This window comes from Galeopterus variegatus, unplaced genomic scaffold (genome assembly GCF_000696425.1).
Source record: "Galeopterus variegatus unplaced genomic scaffold, G_variegatus-3.0.2 Scaffold5933, whole genome shotgun sequence".
Taxonomy (NCBI): Eukaryota; Metazoa; Chordata; class Mammalia; order Dermoptera; family Cynocephalidae; genus Galeopterus; species Galeopterus variegatus.
The window spans coordinates 97519-114283 of record NW_007732044.1 but is presented as its reverse complement, the minus strand read 5'-3'; the positions used below and the strand labels follow the sequence as shown (position 1 = coordinate 114283).

The 16765-nt window shown below is 48.4% G+C and overlaps 1 protein-coding gene across 1 annotated transcript; it reads left to right on the top strand.

Annotated features, from left to right (window-relative positions):
* The first annotated feature begins 1422 nt into the window (after positions 1-1422).
* SFTPD (surfactant protein D) lies at positions 1423-15204 on the top strand. Its single transcript, XM_008590231.1, has 8 exons — positions 1423-1451; positions 3496-3697; positions 7787-7903; positions 8165-8281; positions 8587-8703; positions 9138-9254; positions 10073-10156; positions 14720-15204. The coding sequence occupies exons 2-8, from the start codon at positions 3499-3501 to the stop codon at positions 15094-15096; spliced, it is 1128 nt and encodes a 375-aa protein (XP_008588453.1). The 5' UTR covers positions 1423-1451; positions 3496-3498; the 3' UTR covers positions 15097-15204.
* The last annotated feature ends 1561 nt before the right edge of the window (positions 15205-16765 follow it).

Genomic DNA, 16765 nt, shown 5'->3' with positions numbered 1-16765 from the left:
CACCTACATCTAACTATTCTTTATTACTAAATAAACACTCTAAAAATTAACTTGCTTACAACTTAACTTCTACTTCTATTGTAAAACAAAAGATTGTACATTAACTCCTTCCAAGCAGCCAGGCCAGACTCTCAGGCACCAGACAAGACGAATGCCTACATAGGTTCGTTGTCCCCTTCTGGGCCCCACTGCCATAAGCCATCTCCTGAAAATCCATAATCATAAGTATCATTAGTATGATTAAATACTTTAGTATAATTTTGAATCCTACTTCCAAGTCTCCCAGAGCGATAGTTATGAGGCAGCAAAGAATAAAATGTAATAAAGCATAACAAGCACACAGAGCTCCAGAATATCAGGGTGGAACGCCGGCATCTTCTCTCACGATGAGGCCTTGCCATCATCCCTTCACGATGAGGCCCTGCAAGCACCGTGTTTCATTAAAAGATCTTTATCAGGCTTAATCTTATGAGTGGGAGGCGCCCCCGCATAAAAAAGTATGACCCTTTTAGGTGGCAGCTCCTGGAGGAGCTGCCCCCACAGGCTGCTGCCTGTGTAGCCCCTTTACCTGCCCCAGCCCTGCTCAGTTATGCCAAGAGGATCCCAGCTCTTTCCCAATATCTGGGCAGAGCTGTTGAGATGAAGGAATAAAAGAAGTGGACACAGCAGGTTCTGACTCTTGAGATCTGCAGATATGAGTTGCTTTTGTAATCACTGTAGGCCATTGGGCAATTTTCTGGTCTCTGACCTTTGGATTCCTGGACATCTATAAAATAAAGGACACTGATGATGCCACTTGTATTAGTCCATTTCTGTTGCTTATAACACAGTACTTGGAACTGGGTAATGTGTAAGAAAATGAAGCTTATTGCTTACATTTCAGATGCTGGTAAGTCCAAAGTCCACGTTACACATCTGGTGAAGGCCTTGGTAGTGACAGTAACTCAGGGGTTGTACATGACAGAATGGCATTCATTCTCTTTTTAAAGCCACCAAATCAATCCATTTCCAAGTGTGCAATTCTCACAATCCAATCACCTCTCCAAGGCCCCACCTTTCAACTACCACAATAGGATTTCCCATCCTCTTAACACTGTCACAGTGGGGACCAAGGCTCCAACACATTAAACTTGAAGGGACACAACTCAATCCATACATAACACCTCTTAACTCACAGGGCTTCAGTGAGATGCAGATGAGATCATGGACTGAGGGTTCTGTTAACTGTAAGGTAATAGATATGTGTAGTGTTATGTGTGTCAGTGGCAGGTTTCCAGAACACAGGTTGATTTAAGAGTGAGTCAACAAGGAAGAAAATTTCCCCACTTCTCAAAGGGAGTTCTCAGACTAGGGCTGGGTGGCTCAGGTTACAGGGCAGGCATAAATAAAAAGAACCTACCAAGCAAAAGCTAGTTTTTCCAGAGCTCCTGGGGCCCTAGAAGAAGCAATCTGTGAGTGTCTTTGTCCTTACCTCTCATTTTATTTTCCCCACATCCTGTAAATATCCCCTGCCCTTCTGGGAGGTTTGTCCTACTGGTGTTGAAAAAGGGATGGTCTGTTCAGGTCTAGGACAGGTGGATGTGGGAGGTTGGGGGCACAGTAGGGTAATAAGGTGCTCTTCTGCCCCGCATTCAGCTGCCTTGGCTCGGTGAGTATTTGCTTTCTGAGCTGGGTAGGGTGGATAAGTGGGATATAAGACCCACTTGGACCTCAGATGCTATTGTGTAGAAGCCTAGGTGGAAAATGCAATTCCAGCTTCTCTCTTGGTTCCTTCCCTGTCTGATTTCTTCAGAAGGAGGGACAGTGGAAGCAAACAGACCAGTCATTCCCAAGCATGGATTCTAAACCCATCCTGGTGCCACTTGCCTGTGGAACATGAACAAACCTGCTTTTCTCATAGCCTCAAGTCTTTACTTTTTAAATATGCTTACTGAATTAGCTCTTTGGTTTTCCAACCAAAGTTTAGAAGAGTCACTTTTTTCAATAAAATCTTACTCTGAAAGCTTAGCATAAACTGAACATGCATGGGTAGAGGGGGCTGTGGCTCTGTCCACTTCATCTGCTGCCTCGGCTAAGATGCCTCAGCTGCATCCCAGGTCTGAATCCCATGAGTCTACTCACTGCAAGATTCCTTCATGCTATAATGGGTGGTGGTGCCTTCTGTGCCATCTGAACTGGTAGGCAAAATGCCTACTGCCTTTTATTTCCCCCCACAGTTGGGTACAGGGCCCCATAATTGAGGCAGCTGCAGGCCGGGAACAGTGACCTTGGTCTGGCCCATAGTGCTCATGACTGATCCTCTGTCCAAACAAGTGGAGTGAAGTAGCTGCTGCTAGCCTGTCAGCTCACCTGGGTGTTTATAGAGACTCACAGGATACTTGAGGAAGTGGTGAATTCAAAATTGAAAGAGTCTGATGCAAAATGGGCATCACCCACAGCCCAGAATCACCAGCACATGGAGATGGGGGCACCTCTTTGGCAGAGAAACCTCTCCTGTGCCATCACCCCAAGTCGGCTTGATGACCTACTTCTTTGCACAGGTTCCTCCAGCTTTATTCCCAGCCTCTGGGACTCCCCGCTGGCTCTTTCCACTCTTGTAACTTTACAGTTCTTCTCTTTGAGAGGAACAATGCCCAACGTAGGGAGTGGCCGAGATCCTGCACCCAATCTGACCTCAGCTCCTAAGTTCCTCTTAGATGGTAATTGAATGCCCTATTTGGATAGTTGTTCTTGTTCCCTCCAAAAACTAACCTTCCACCTGACTGAGCCCACTTAAGTCCACCCTTCCCCCACGAGGCCCCTCTTCCAAGCACTCTCGGGTGGTCTGGGCAGAATTCTAGGTTTCTCAGGGTCTCTCCAGGTGCTGGTTTGGTTTCTGTGAAAACTTTCTCCTAGGTTTCCTCTGGGACTTTCCTCATGGAAACAGCATCTGGTCCAGGAATGGCAAACTTCCCAGAAAACATGCAGCCACACTCTCAGCCTGTGCTCAGGACAGACGTCACTGAGCATTCAGGACTCTGGCTTATTTTCGGACCAGCACTGTGCACTGCCAGTGGTAGTCCATTCAAGGCAGCAAGTGGAGAAAACAGATTTGCCTTGTCTAATCTAAGCCAACTGCCTCAGTGGTACAGAAAGGGTCCTGCCCCAAAGACCTTGGATCCTTCCTGATGTGATAGATGGTCTCAGTGAGGAATTCTACATCTTAGCCACTGTGCCAATGGCAGCGCCCAAAAGAAGGCACATGAAGGGACAGTAGGGGGCACCTGAAAATAGGTAGAAGCCGATGTCAACCCATGTCATAGTTCCAGCTGGGTAACTCCTGCCTTCCAAGACCATGTGTCCACCTTGTCCCTACAGTGCTTTTGGAGTCTAGGCCTCACAGCAGGTGAGAAAAGGTGGGGAGGAGGTTCTCCCGACCTCCAGGAGCTGGGCCAGCCCCCAACCCATGTCCTAGAACCAAGAGCTTGTCCTTTCTCTTTCCGTTCATCTCTCTAGGCCATGCTGCTCCTCCTCCTCTCTGTGCTGCTCCTGCTCACACAGCCCCTGAGGTATCTGGGCGCAGAAATGAAGACCTATTCCCAGAGAGCAGTTACCAATGCCTGCACCCTGGTCATGTGTAGCCCCACGGAAAATGGCCTGCCTGGTCGCGATGGACGGGATGGGAGAGAGGGCCCCCGGGGCGAGAAGGGAGATCAAGGTAGAGCTGGGACCATGGGCCTGTACCAGTGGGAAGGGGTGCGCACTGGAATTGTGACCCACCCAGAAAGTCTGGATACTCTGTTATGGAAGGCTTGGAGATGGACTTGTTTCTCCCAAGGGCATGGGCTTCCCCCCTGGCATTCAGTACACCTAAAACACTGTTCTACCAGATGGCAAATAAACAGCTGTCCTCAGCCCTCATTTTCCTGCCTCTGTCATCCAACTGCCCTGCCTCCTCCCCTAGGATCTCTGGATTTGTCTCACCCCAAGAAAAACAAATAGTGGGCAAATTACTAATATTTGGGTCCCTCTGGAACCCTGTTCCAGCAGTTAGCAGTTGTTCTTCATGATTAAACAGTGCCTATCCATGGTGTTAAATGATTTTTAATATTTAATTAAACTTCATTGAACAAAGGGTGGAAACATGACCAGTCCCTGGCCCCCTACTCAGACCTGATGAAAAGGATTTGTCCTAATATATTACCAGGGAGAAAGGGCACTCACATTTCTTTGTCTAGGCCTGTGCTTGGGCATTCACTGGAACAGTTCACCTAATCCTTCGAAAGTCTCACAAGGGACATATTAATCTCATCTGACAGGTAATAAAAGTATGACGCAGGGAGGCTAAATAACACCCATTCTGGAAGGTGGAAAGGACACAGCCTTTGCATCGTACAGATCTGGTCCTGACCGCTAGCTCCATCTCCACAGCAGGGACTGCCTGGGTCAAGCCAGTTGTCACTGAGCCTCACTTTGCTATCTGTAAATAGGAATAATATCTACCACCAGTGACATATAACTGAGCCAAAGTCTTTATTTTTTTATTAAGTGTTCAGGATAAAGTTGCATCTTCCTGCTGTAACAATTAGGTGAATTCTCCTGAAGTTGCCAGAGATGCTGATGAATAAGGGAATTGCCCCTGGAAATACTTCCCCCCCAACCCCCCAGGGAGGATCTGGGTCTTATTGGCAAGAAGGGAGAATTCAATGAACCGGTAACACAAACCAAGGGGCCACCATGGCACTGGTCCAGGGCTTCAAAGGAATCAAATACAGTCTTTATCTTTCTGGAGTTTGCTTTTTGTTGAGGAAAGAAAGAAAGGGGGAAAAAAAAAAAAACTAGTGACATTTTAACCATAAAGAATAAGTAAGATCTCTAGGCTTTGTAGGGTGAAGGGTAAGTGAGTATCTGTCTCTTACAGACATAAAGTGGCTCCCAACGTGAATGGGCTGGGGCTTGGGGAGGACTACCCAGGGGTGAATTCAGGGCAGTGGTGGGATCACCATACCAGCTCTCTATGAGAGATTCCCAGCTCTCTGGTTCCCAGAGGAGCCCTGGATTGAATGCTGTGGGGGGCTTTCCCACTGTGGCCCTCTGAGCTTGCTGTACGGAATGTGGTCAATACCTCCCCTCCCTGCACAGGAGCTTTGCCCCATGCACATTCTAAACCTGGCTTCAGGTTGGTTCTTGGGCAGAGAGCAGTGCACAGTTGGGCTGGCGGATGAGGCCCCACTCTGCCTCCTGGATTCCAGTCACTCCAGTCGCTTGACCATTCCAGGTCTGAGAATATTTGGGGGAACCTAGAGCATCCTTGGAATCTGACACAAGTAGGTCTGCATAGGGCCAAAGTCTGCACTGTGACAACCACCTCCTGTGCCCTGCTCTGAAAGCACATGGTCCCCAGAACCTGCTGAAAAGGACAGTTTGGGCCTGAGGGGAGAGACCCTTGAGCAGAGGTGGAGGGTGAAGCTGAGGTCATCCTGGTGACGCCCCAGGCATAGCATGAAGGGCAAATAAGATGCAGACTTTGCCTTTGGGGGGACAATTCTCTTCTTCCTCAGCACCTCCAGCATTTCTGCCCAGAGGGATTTGTCAGGGAGTCCCTCCACGGATGCTCATCTCCCTCGGAGTAAAATCATACACCTCGGAGCAATCCACAGGCCCAACGTGACCAGTCTCCATCCCTGCTCGATCCTCTGGTCTCGATGCCTTCTACTCCTCCCACACTCTACTCTATCCACACTGTCTTCTTGCTGGTCCTTAGCCACACACACAGCCCCTCACTTCTGGGGGCCTGGAATTTGTTCTTCTCACAGACGCCCCTATGGCTTACTCTTGACATTCTCCAGGGCTTCACTCACTGGCCACCTTCTCAGTGATGCACTCCCTGACCACCCTTCTTAAAGCAGACATCACCACCCACAATCCTTCCTATGTTTTGATTTTTTTCTCAGTGGCACGTATTATTATCTAATATACCGTATAGTATACATTTTAATTTTTTTTTAACGGTAAGGGGATTGCAACCCTTGGCGTGGCGTGGTCTGCACCACGCTCAGCCAGTGAGCGCACCGGCCATCCCTATATAGGATCGGAACCCGCAGCCTCGGTGCTACCAGTGCCGCACACTCCCGAGTGAGCCACGGGGCCGGCCCCATACATTTCAATTTTTTATCATCTCTTTCTATATGGTAGAGATGAAGTTCCATGAGGAAGAATTTTTTTTTTCTGTTTTGTTCACTAGTATATCCCCAGCACTTACAACAGTTCCTTGGATGTAGTACAAGTTCAATAAATACTTGTGGAATAAGTGAATGTAAGGTGGAAGGAGGGAAGGAATTTTTAGTACAGTCAAGACAAGCCAAAATGCTACGCTACAAAGCTTTACTTCAGGCAGCACTAAGGTACAGGGCTAGGTCGTGGGGAATTCTAGAAAGCAAAATGAGTTCTTTGGGAGTCACAGGTGCTGTTCTTGCGGAAGGTGTCCCCTCCTCCGCTCTCATGCCCTCCATGGTTTGTCTGCCAAGAGTGGATGGGTCTAAAGCTTCCTTCTAGAGAATGACTTATTTTCCCTGGCCCATCTGTCTGCTGCCAGCATGGCCAGAGTGGAGCCCAAGAGGGGCTCAGCTAGGGATCATCCTGCTCCTATCACAGTGCACTATTGGGTGTGGGATGTGGGGCTGGCCCTGTGACCTATGCTTCCATTTCATCCCTAGTAAGGACTGTAGCCAGCAGCAGAATACAGTGTCCAGTACAGAATCTTCTACCTACCCAGCACATTTGGTCACCCCCACCACAAGCACACTCTTGCCTGGGAAGGCCTGGCCTCTTCTGCCATGAAAGCATGGTTTCCAAGTCTGAAATGTCACCTCCTCTCTGCAAGTCTTTCTAAATTCTCTCTGCCTTTCAAGTCCCACTTCCTCCTTCAGGAAGAGAGCTCCAGGTATGTGTGTGTGTGTGCAGGTGTGGGGTACTGTGATAAGATGGGGGACATCTCAGGCATTTTCTTCCTCACCTGTTACCCTTGTCTCACAGTGTATTATATAACCCTTGAAGACCATGACCTGATGCTAATATTTGCATCTGGCTTAGTGATAATCATAAAGTGGATGTTGTGTAGATGGGCTCTCAGTGAACAAATAAATAAGCAAATGGGAGCCGGCCTGGTGGTGCACTGCTACAGTGTGCCGCTTGGGGGCGCGACGGCGCTCCCGCCGAGGGTTCGGATCCCACATACAGACCGGCCGCTCACTGGCTGAGCGAGGTGCGGGTGCAACACCGAGGGTTGCGATCCCATTGCCGGTCCCAGTCTGGTACGGGCGCGACACTGAGGGTTGCGATCCGTTGCCGGTCACAAAAAAAAAAAAAAAGGAAAAAAAAATAATAAGCAAATGGACAAATAACTGAGTGAGCAAGTTAGCACCACCTGTCTGCACCATTTCTGATATAAACATTGGTTCCCCTGATATATATATAAAAGGGAAGCAAGAAGTCCATAATCATGAGTAAATGCTGACAGATTGCCTGCTGTCAGTACTATGGCCTTGGGGTAGGGGAAGGAGAACTGCATAGAAAGTCAGACAGGTCTTGGTTTGAATCCAGCTCCAACTCTGGAAGGCTGTTTCCTCACCTGTAAAAGGGGGATGCTGATGCCCACGTCCTGGATCAACTCTGGACCAGGGTATGTGACGGTGGAATGTCCACGCTCTGCAGAACCCTTAAAAAAATGCCAGGGGCTGACCCTGCTTGCAGCTGGCCCCTGCTGGGCCTAGGGCCAGGTTTATGTCCATTTCTTCTGCTGCTACAGGTATGCCAGGAGCTGTGGGGCAATCAGGGATGCCTGGACCAGCTGGCCCAGTTGGACCCAAAGGTGACAATGGCTCTGCTGGAGAACCCGGACCTAAGGGAGACTCTGGACCACGTGGTAAGCAACTGGGGCATGGAATTCAGATGTCTCCAGGTGGTGGTGCTGCCACTAGGATAGTAGTAGGCATGCACAGAGTCCATCTCAGGAAGAAGGAAGAAGGTCGCTCTAGATAGCACTAGGTTATTTCAGGCCATACTGGGCCTACTCTTGGGCAGTAGGATGGTGACACCTCTTCAACCTCTATCACTACTTTCATATCCTGGACTCCCACAACCAAGAGGATTCAGTGTCACTGACTGGGCTGGTCCCTTTCCTCAGGACCTCCAGGACTTCCAGGTATACCTGGTCCAGCTGGAAGAGAGGGTCCCTCAGGGAATCAAGGGAACATAGGACCTCAAGGCAAACCAGGTCCAAAAGGAGAGACGGGGCCCAAAGGTAGGTGGATGATATGTGGCTGGTCTGGGAGAGAAGAGGGAGGGACGTCAATGGTGGTCGATGGTGCAACCTGAATGCTCAGAGTGCCAGAAGAGCACAGACCATCATGCACCTCCTCCCCTACAGTCTCTCATCAACAGTGTTTTTCTTTTACCCTCCATAGGGGAACCTCCAGGTAGCAAGGAGCAGTCTCCCCAGTTCTCTCTCTGACCCTGGAGCTATGGGCAAAAGGTTCTTCTACTGAGGAAATAATACATTCTCAACACACTCTCAGCAGCATTGGTCCCTATTTGTTCCTTCCTTAGGAGAAGTAGGCGCCCCAGGCATGCAGGGTACTGCAGGGACAAGAGGCCCCACAGGCCTTAAAGGAGAGAAAGGTGCCCCTGGTGAGCGTGGAGACCCTGGAAATGCTGGGGCAGCAGGTGAGTGGTGGAAAGAGCTGAAACAGGGCTAGATCTAGTCCTCTTGTGCCCAGTTGGAGCTGTCAATGCCTATCCCCTCCATCACCACCCATGAAGTCAGAGCTGGCTTCACTGGGTGATGAGGGAGTCTATGTCCAAGGATCGTGCATTTTGGAGCTCTGGGAGCTATGTGTATCTAGGGAAAGTGTGGTGCTAAGCAATGGGGATAGTCTGTATACAGAGAAGGTTAGTTGTTGGTTGATGGGGACAGTTGTACACAGGGGAAATTTTTGGGGTGACGGGGACAATGTACAGAGAAGGGGCATGGCAGGGTTCTGGTAACAGTCTGTATGTAGGGAGGGTTTACTGCAGGCAATAAGGACAGTCTATGTGCAGAGAAGATGAAGATGCTGGAAAATGGATACACAGCTCACCCAGCTCTTCTTTGATGCTAGGGCCTTCTGGAGCTGTGGGTCCACAGGGAACTCCGGGTGCCAGGGGACCCTCAGGACTCAAGGGGGACAGAGGCGTTCCCGGTGACAAAGGCTCCAAGGGAGAAAGTGGACTTGCAGGTAAGGTAACAGCTCCTGGCTCTGGGAACCCCCACTAGGGCATGGGTGTGGGGAGAGAAGGCCCTCTCAGCTCAGGACAGCCCCTCCTCTGAGGTGTCTGCCCTATTAATTATACAGGTGGTGGCTAGAACTCAGGAAAAGCAACAAGCTGGAAGGCAGGAGAATTAGGTTCCAGTCCAAACATCTAGTACTTGCAGGAAGGCAAACCTGGGCAGTTTCTCCATCTGACCGCTGGGAAAACTACAGGGGCCTTCCCAATTTGCAGGATAGTTTTGAGCAACAAAGAACCCAGTGGATGGGAAATACATGAGGAGTGTGTATTCCTGCCCCCTCCCAAGGAGATGCCATTGTATTCCCAGAATTTGGAGTCAAAATGTCATCTGGCTTGGTATCAGTGAGATAAAGGGACTTGCTCAGGGACAGGTTTGTCCATAGCACAACAAGAAATCCCTGCACAAGGGGCTGGCCAGTTGGCTCAGTTGGTTAGGGTGCAGTGTTGTAATGCCAAGGTCAAGGGTTCAGGTTCCCATACCGGAAGGAAGGAAGGAAGAGAGGAAAGAATGAAAGAGGGGGGTGGAGAGAGGAAGGGAGGGAGGGAGGGAGGAATGAAGGAAGGAAAGGAGGGAGGAAGGAAGGAGTCCCTGCACAGCAGGGGTCAGCAGTGCCGACAGATGTGGGCTTGCTGGGGGTCAGTTCAGCTCTTCACCTCCACCCCAAACTGTGCCTGCAATGGACACCATGCCCTTGAGGCACAGACTCTGAGTTCTTTCTAGGTTGTGCTGGACAAGCCTTCATTAAGCCATTTCTCTCCCCTGCAGACATTGCTGCTCTGAGGCAGCAAGTAGAGGCCTTACAGAGACAGGTACAGCACCTCCAGGCTGCCTTCTCTCAGTATAAGAAAGGTGAGTTCCTAGGTCTGAACCTGGGCCTGGCATTGATTCTGTGCCCCAGACTGGGTCTGGGCCTTGATTTGGGGTTGGGCTGGGGCTAGACCTTCGGCCAGGCCTGAAGCTGAGCTTGGTTCTATGTCTAGGGTGGGAACGAGCTAGGACCATGTCTAGGGCTGGACCTGGGACTGGGGCAAGGAGTGGGGCTGAGGCCAGGGCTGGGTTAGTGCAAGGCAGCCGTATGCTCCAGGAACTGGAACTAGATCCAAGGGACAAGTAGAAGGATGTGGCCCATATCAACTATTCATCGGGCTGGCAGGAGCATGGTCAAGACTATCAGGTTCCTGAATACCCTCCAACACCAGTGCCACCTGTTCCCCAAGACAGATTGATGCCCTGAGTTCAGTACAATTCAGTAGACCCTCTGCCTACCCTGTGCTGGTCCCTGTGATAGACAAGGGTAACACCCAACATGGGCTTCATTTCTTACCTTTGTGGGGCCAGTGGTGGGAGTGCCCAGAGATGCTGTGGCACAGCCCAAGGCAGCACAGGATCCAGATGCTGTATTGAGATCCAGCACTGGGATGCTGCTCTGGGCATTCAAGGTAGATAGGGGCCTGACCTTGCTGTGTGGCCATCAAGTATCTCACCTTAGCTCTGCTTCTGGCCAAAGAAGGGTAGGCTACCTCTGGGGTTCAGTCAGTGCTGGGCTCTGCCTGAAGCTTCCGAGGTGTTCAGAGAAGAGATTCTGCCCTGACCCTGGAGCAGTCAAGGGCCTCCAGGAGCACAGGCCTGAGTGCTCTGTGCCTCTTGGAATCTCCACCTCAATCCCCAACTGCCCCTGCTCCTCCAATACCCTTGCTGACATCAGCTTTGAATCCACATCCTTCAGGCAAATCTCATTGAGCCAAAAGAGAAGAGGTTTCTGAAGAAGTAAAGCATAAAAAGGCCTGACTGGATAAGACAGAGGGTTGGCTCCTAAGTATACAAGTTTGGATATGAGAGCAGTTGGCATATCTCCCTCCTTCCACAAACACATTTGTGTATGTGCTCACTCACTCATAGGCACTCTGAGGCGAACATAAAGAAGAACGTGAGCACGTGCACCTGCCACATGCTTAAATACCATCACTCACTCCACAGCCATCTACATACATGAGCTCATATGCATACATAAGCACACACAAATATGCACACACATCCAGATTAACCTTAAATAATCCTATGTACCCTCGGATGGATGCATGGGCATATTCATGTATCCACATGCAGATCCACGTAGGTGCATGGAACATAAACCCAGTGATGGCTCTAGCACTGACCTTGTTCAGGGCTACTCTAGGTGCCATGGAGAATCTTCTTTCTGAGACTTTGTTGAAGACATTCAAAGGAGGACAGCGGGTTAGGATGCAGCCTGGACTCTGACCAGCCCACTGAGCCTAGGGGCACAGCCCTCTCTGGAGCCCTGAGGTTCCTGTGTCCTTTGCAGATTTCTATGCATGGGCCCAAAAATCACAGGGATGGAAATGCATTGAAACAAAAAGAGATGCCTGACATGTCACACAGGTGTGCTTTTGTGAAGTCAGCCCCCACTTTATTTATTTAGTTATTTTGATTGGTTATGAATATTCATGAGATACAAAGCTGATTGTCATCCCTTGTGCCCAAGATGTGAAGGTCAGATCCGTACTGGCAGCATGCCCATTACCACAAATTGTGTTTGTACCCCATGTTCCCCACCCAATTATCCCTGACCTCCCTTCCCCCATCCCCCTTTCCCCCCCACTCCACTTTGTATCCCAAGGTATGTTCTCTCCCTCTGCAAGTCCAATGCACCACTGTGGTCTTTCTTTCCTTCCTTCTTTATCTCTTAGCTCCCACTTATGAGTGAGCACATGTGGTATTTATCTCTCTGTGCTTTGCTTATGTCACTCAGCGTAAGTTTCTCCAGGCTCATCCATGTTGTTGCAAATCAGAGAATTTCATTCTTTTTAATGACAGAATAGTATTCCACGGTGTATATATACCACAGTTTCCTTATCCGGTCATCCATCGATGGACCTTTGGGTTCGTTACAAGTCTTGGCTATTGTAAACAGAACTGTGATAAACATGGGAGTGCAGGTATCCCTTCGACATGATTTCCATTCTTCTGGGCATATATCCAGAAGTGGGATTGCTGGATTGTATGGAAGATCTATCTGTACTTCTTTGAGAAACCTCCATACTGTTTTCCATAGTGGTTGTACTAATTAACAGTCCCACCAACAATGCAGGAGTATTCCCTTCTCTCCACACCCTCGTCAGCATTTGTTATTCACCATCTTTTTTTATTATAGCCAGTCTAACTGGGGTGAGGTGGTATCTCAGTGTAGTTTTAATTTGCATTTCCCTGATGACTAGTGATGTTGAGATTTTTTCATATACCTGTTGGCCATTTGTATATTTTCCTTTGAAAAATATCTATTCAGCTCCTTTAGCCATTTTTTAATTGGGTTATTTGGGTTTTTTTACTATGTAATTGTTTGAGTTCCTTGTATATTATGGATATTAGTCCCTTGTCAGACGCATAGTTAGCAAAAATTTTCTCCCACTCTGTAGGTTGTCATTTTACTCTGTTGATTGTTTCCTTTGCTGTGCAGAAGATTTTTAGTTTGATATAGTCTCATTTGTTTATTTTTTCTTTTGCTGCTTGTGCTTTCAGTCTCATGTTCATAGAGTCTGTGCCTAGATCTAGTTCCTGAAGTGTCTCACTTATATTTTCCCTTAGTAATTTTACAGTTTCAGGTCCTATACTTAACTCTTAAATCCATTTTGAGTTGATTTTAGTATATGGTGAGAGATGCATATCTAGTTTCATTCTTCTGCATATGGATATCCAATTTTCCCGGCACCATTTGTTGAAAAGGCAGTCTTTTCCCAAATGTAGACTTTTTGGCCTTTGTCCAATATCAGATGGCTCTAAGCCTGAGGGGTGATTTCTGGGTTCTCAATTCTGCTTCACTTGTCTGAGTGTCTATTTTTATGCCAATACCATGCTGTTTTGGTTACAATAGCTTTGAAGTATACTTTGAAGTCAGGTAGTGTTATGCCTCTGGCTTTATTTATTTATTTATTTATTTATTTATTTATTTATTTATTGCTCAGGATTGCTTTGGTTATTCAGGGTCTTGTTGTTCCACATGAAAGTTAAGATTGTTTTTTTCTATTTCTGTGAAGAATGTCATTGGTATTTTGATGGGGATTGCATTGAATTTGTAGATCACTTTGGGTAGTATAGACATTTTCACAATGTTAATTCTTCCAATCCAAGAGCATGGAATATCTTTCCATCTTTTTGTGTCTTCTTTAATTTCTTTCAGTAGTGGTTTGTAGTTCTCATTGTAGCGATCTTACACCTCCTTGGTTAAATTGATCCCCAGGTGTTTTTTTTTTTTTTTTTCTTTTGATGACAAACGTAAAAGGGCTTACTTTCTTTATTTCTCTTTCTGTTAGTTCATTATTTGAGTATATAAATGCAACTGATTTGGGGGCTTTAATTTTGTATCCTGCAACATTACTGAAGTTAGTACCAATTATAGGAGTTTTTGGATAGAGTCTTTTGGTTTTTCATATATATTATGATGTCACCTGCAAATAGAGACAGTTTGACTTCATCTTTTCCAATCTGGATTCCCTTCATATCTTTCTCTTGCCTGATTGCTGTGGCTAGTACCTCCAGTGCTATGGTAAATAGAAGTTGTAAGAGTGTCAGCCCCCACTTCAGAAAGGAGGAATTGAAAACCCTGAGGAGAAAAGTGAATTTCCATTGCCCACCCAGACAGTTACTGCCAGGGTGGGTGTGAATGCCTGGTCTTCTGATTCCCATCCAGGACTCGCTTCAGCACTAACCCCACCCTTTGCACTCCACTCACACATGCACCTCTCATACACCCTCATCCCCTATCCCAGCACCTTCAGGGCAGGCTGACTGGCTGGGGCATCACCTACATGCAAACTAAGAGGCCAACATGGGGCTAGAGCAGAGATCAGCACGTCACAGCTCTCAGATGTCCCACCTGATCCTCTCCTCTTCCCTTACCCCACCACACAGCATAGACCCTCTGTGACAACTCCACATCCCCTGCTGTCATGCAGGGGTGACAGTGGGCTTGCTGCATTGTGTTTTATACTCTCAGAAACTGGCAACTACATGGTAATCATTTCCCTGGGAAAAGTTGTTCAATTCTACACAGTAACTGAAAAATCAATCCTGGCATATAATATGGGCTGAAATAGAAAGAGCCTGTCTGAATTTTGTGTCAGACTGAATGAGGTTTAATCTCTAACTGCACATTGATGGTTGCATGACTTTGGCCCTCTTAACCCCTCTGAGCTCCAGTGCTGTCATCTGTAAATGGGGGACCACAGTACTACTTCACAGGATGCATCATGCAGCTGGGGCTGTTCTGGAACTGACTCTCTCGCCCTGATACCCTGGGAGGTATGGGAGGCTCAGGTTGGAACTCAGAGGTCTCAGAGGCCCTGAGCTCTGGTCAGATGCTGCCACAATCCCAGCCTGACTCTCCTCTTCCCATAGTTGAGCTCTTTCCCAATGGCCGAGGTGTTGGGGAGAAGATCTTCAAGACAGCAGGCTTTGAAACTCTTCATGAGGCTGCACAGCAGGTTTGCAGGCAGGCTGGTGGACAGCTGGCCTCCCCACGCTCTGCAGCTGAGAATGCCGCCTTGCAACAGCTGGTCACAGCCCAGAACAAGGCTGCTTTCTTGAGTGTGACTGACACCAAGATGGAGGGCAATTTCACCTATCCCACAGGGGAGCCCCTGGTCTATTCCAACTGGGCCCCAGGAGAACCCAACAACAATGGAGGGGCAGAGAACTGTGTGGAGATCTTCACCAATGGCAAGTGGAATGACAAGTCTTGTGGAGAGCAGCGCCTTGTGGTCTGCGAGTTCTGAGCCACCCGGGGTGGGTGGGGAAGTGGTTGGCCCAGGAGCCTGGCCAGCCATTCAGGGCCCAAACCTGAGTGCTGCCGATATCCTAATAAAAAGGTGACCACCTCTGCCAACCAGGGCTTTTCTACAGAACACAGCCAAAAGGTAGGTCTACTGCAGATTGACTCAGAGTGAAATACGAGACTTCTTCACATACTGGAATACCTGTCAGGGGAAGAAAGGGCTAGCCTGCTTTTCCAGTTGCAGAGGATAAATTTAGGTGTCCAATGACATCCACATTGCAAAATCAATAGCTCCTTTTCAGCCATCCTCCTTCTCAAACTGTCAGCTGCATTTGACCCAGCTGATCACTCCCTCCTCTTTCAAACTCTTCCTCCTCTGGGCTTCCAGGACACTCCTCTCGTCTGTTTTTACTCCTATGCTCCTGGCAGCTCTTTATCAGTCTCCTTTGCTCATCCCTCTTCCTCTCCTTGACCACTTGATGGTGGAGTGCTCAAGCCTCAACTCCCAGTTCTCTTCTCTCCTCACATTCTCTCCAGACGTGAGCTCATCCTGTCCCCCAGCTTCAAATTCCTTCTAGAGGCTAATGGCTCCCACATGCATATCCTTGTTCAGGACCTCTCCCTGAACCCCAGACTGCTCAAGCAAATTCTGGCAGGAGCCTCAGGGCTAAGAGTCCTCTGTGGCTGCCTCTTGTTTCAAGGCTTGATCCCAGAAAGCTGCACAGCTCATCGGGGTGACCTGGCTGGGAATGTCTGCCTCCCCAGCCATACTGCATGGCCAGTAGATTCTTTCTCACCCCTGCACTACCCAGATCCTCTCTCCAGCCCTGTCCATATGACTGCCTCGTGGCTGATGGAAGGAGTACCAGCTGTACACTTCTAAAGCCATCGGAAATCTCAGGGAACTTTTGAGCAGAGTGTGTCTGGCCAAGTTCAAATTTACCCCCAACTCTCCTCTTGCCTGGTGATTCCAGGAATGTTCTTTATCCACTCTGCCTCAGAGATTAAGTCCTCCTTCTCATTTTACAGATTTGGAAACCAAGGCACAGAGAAGGGAGGAGACTTGTGCAGAGACCCAGGGGTGGCAGTGTTAAAGCTGGGTCATGAACCAGGTCATTCTGACCCCAAAGCTCATACTTTTGGCCTATAGACAGAAGAGCCCTGTAAAATTTAGTTGATTTTATTGAAACCCTGTTGCAAAATGACACCTGTGTTCAAGAAATGGGAGTGGCATCTGGGTGAACCACAGGCCCATAACAGGGGCAAACAAATTCCTCCTCCTCTAGATAGGAGACCAGCCACTCTCTCCTTTGTTCACAGGACCAGAGGAACTGCCCTTTCTGGATTGGGCCCCCAAATCCAACCCCTCTTTCCAGCACTCCTGCAGCTACACCTAAGACAGCAAGTCTAAAACAAAACCACACTTCCAGATACCACGAAGCCCAGGTTTTCTGCTAAGATCTTTCTCCTGATACTGAAGGGGGGGGAAGCCCCAATTCCTGGCAGCTTCCGAAATACCAGTCAGTTACACAATAATGAGGAAACCACTCTCTGGTACAGAGGCTATTCTTGGACACACTCATCAAGGGAGCTTAGAGAGGCATTTTTTTATCCCAAGTAAGGGAAAACAACTGGACCTAGTTTAAACCAAAGAGAAGCATTTTTTCTAA

Bases quoted from the DNA above. Each gene is read 5' to 3' on its own strand.
- SFTPD (XM_008590231.1), top strand. From the start codon at position 3,499: ATGCTGCTCCTCCTCCTCTCTGTGCTGCTCCTGCTCACACAGCCCCTG. The intron at 7,904-8,164 runs GTAAGCAACTGG...CCCTTTCCTCAG, and splicing joins GGGAGACTCTGGACCACGTG to GACCTCCAGGACTTCCAGGT. The intron at 9,255-10,072 runs GTAAGGTAACAG...TCTCCCCTGCAG, and splicing joins GGGAGAAAGTGGACTTGCAG to ACATTGCTGCTCTGAGGCAG.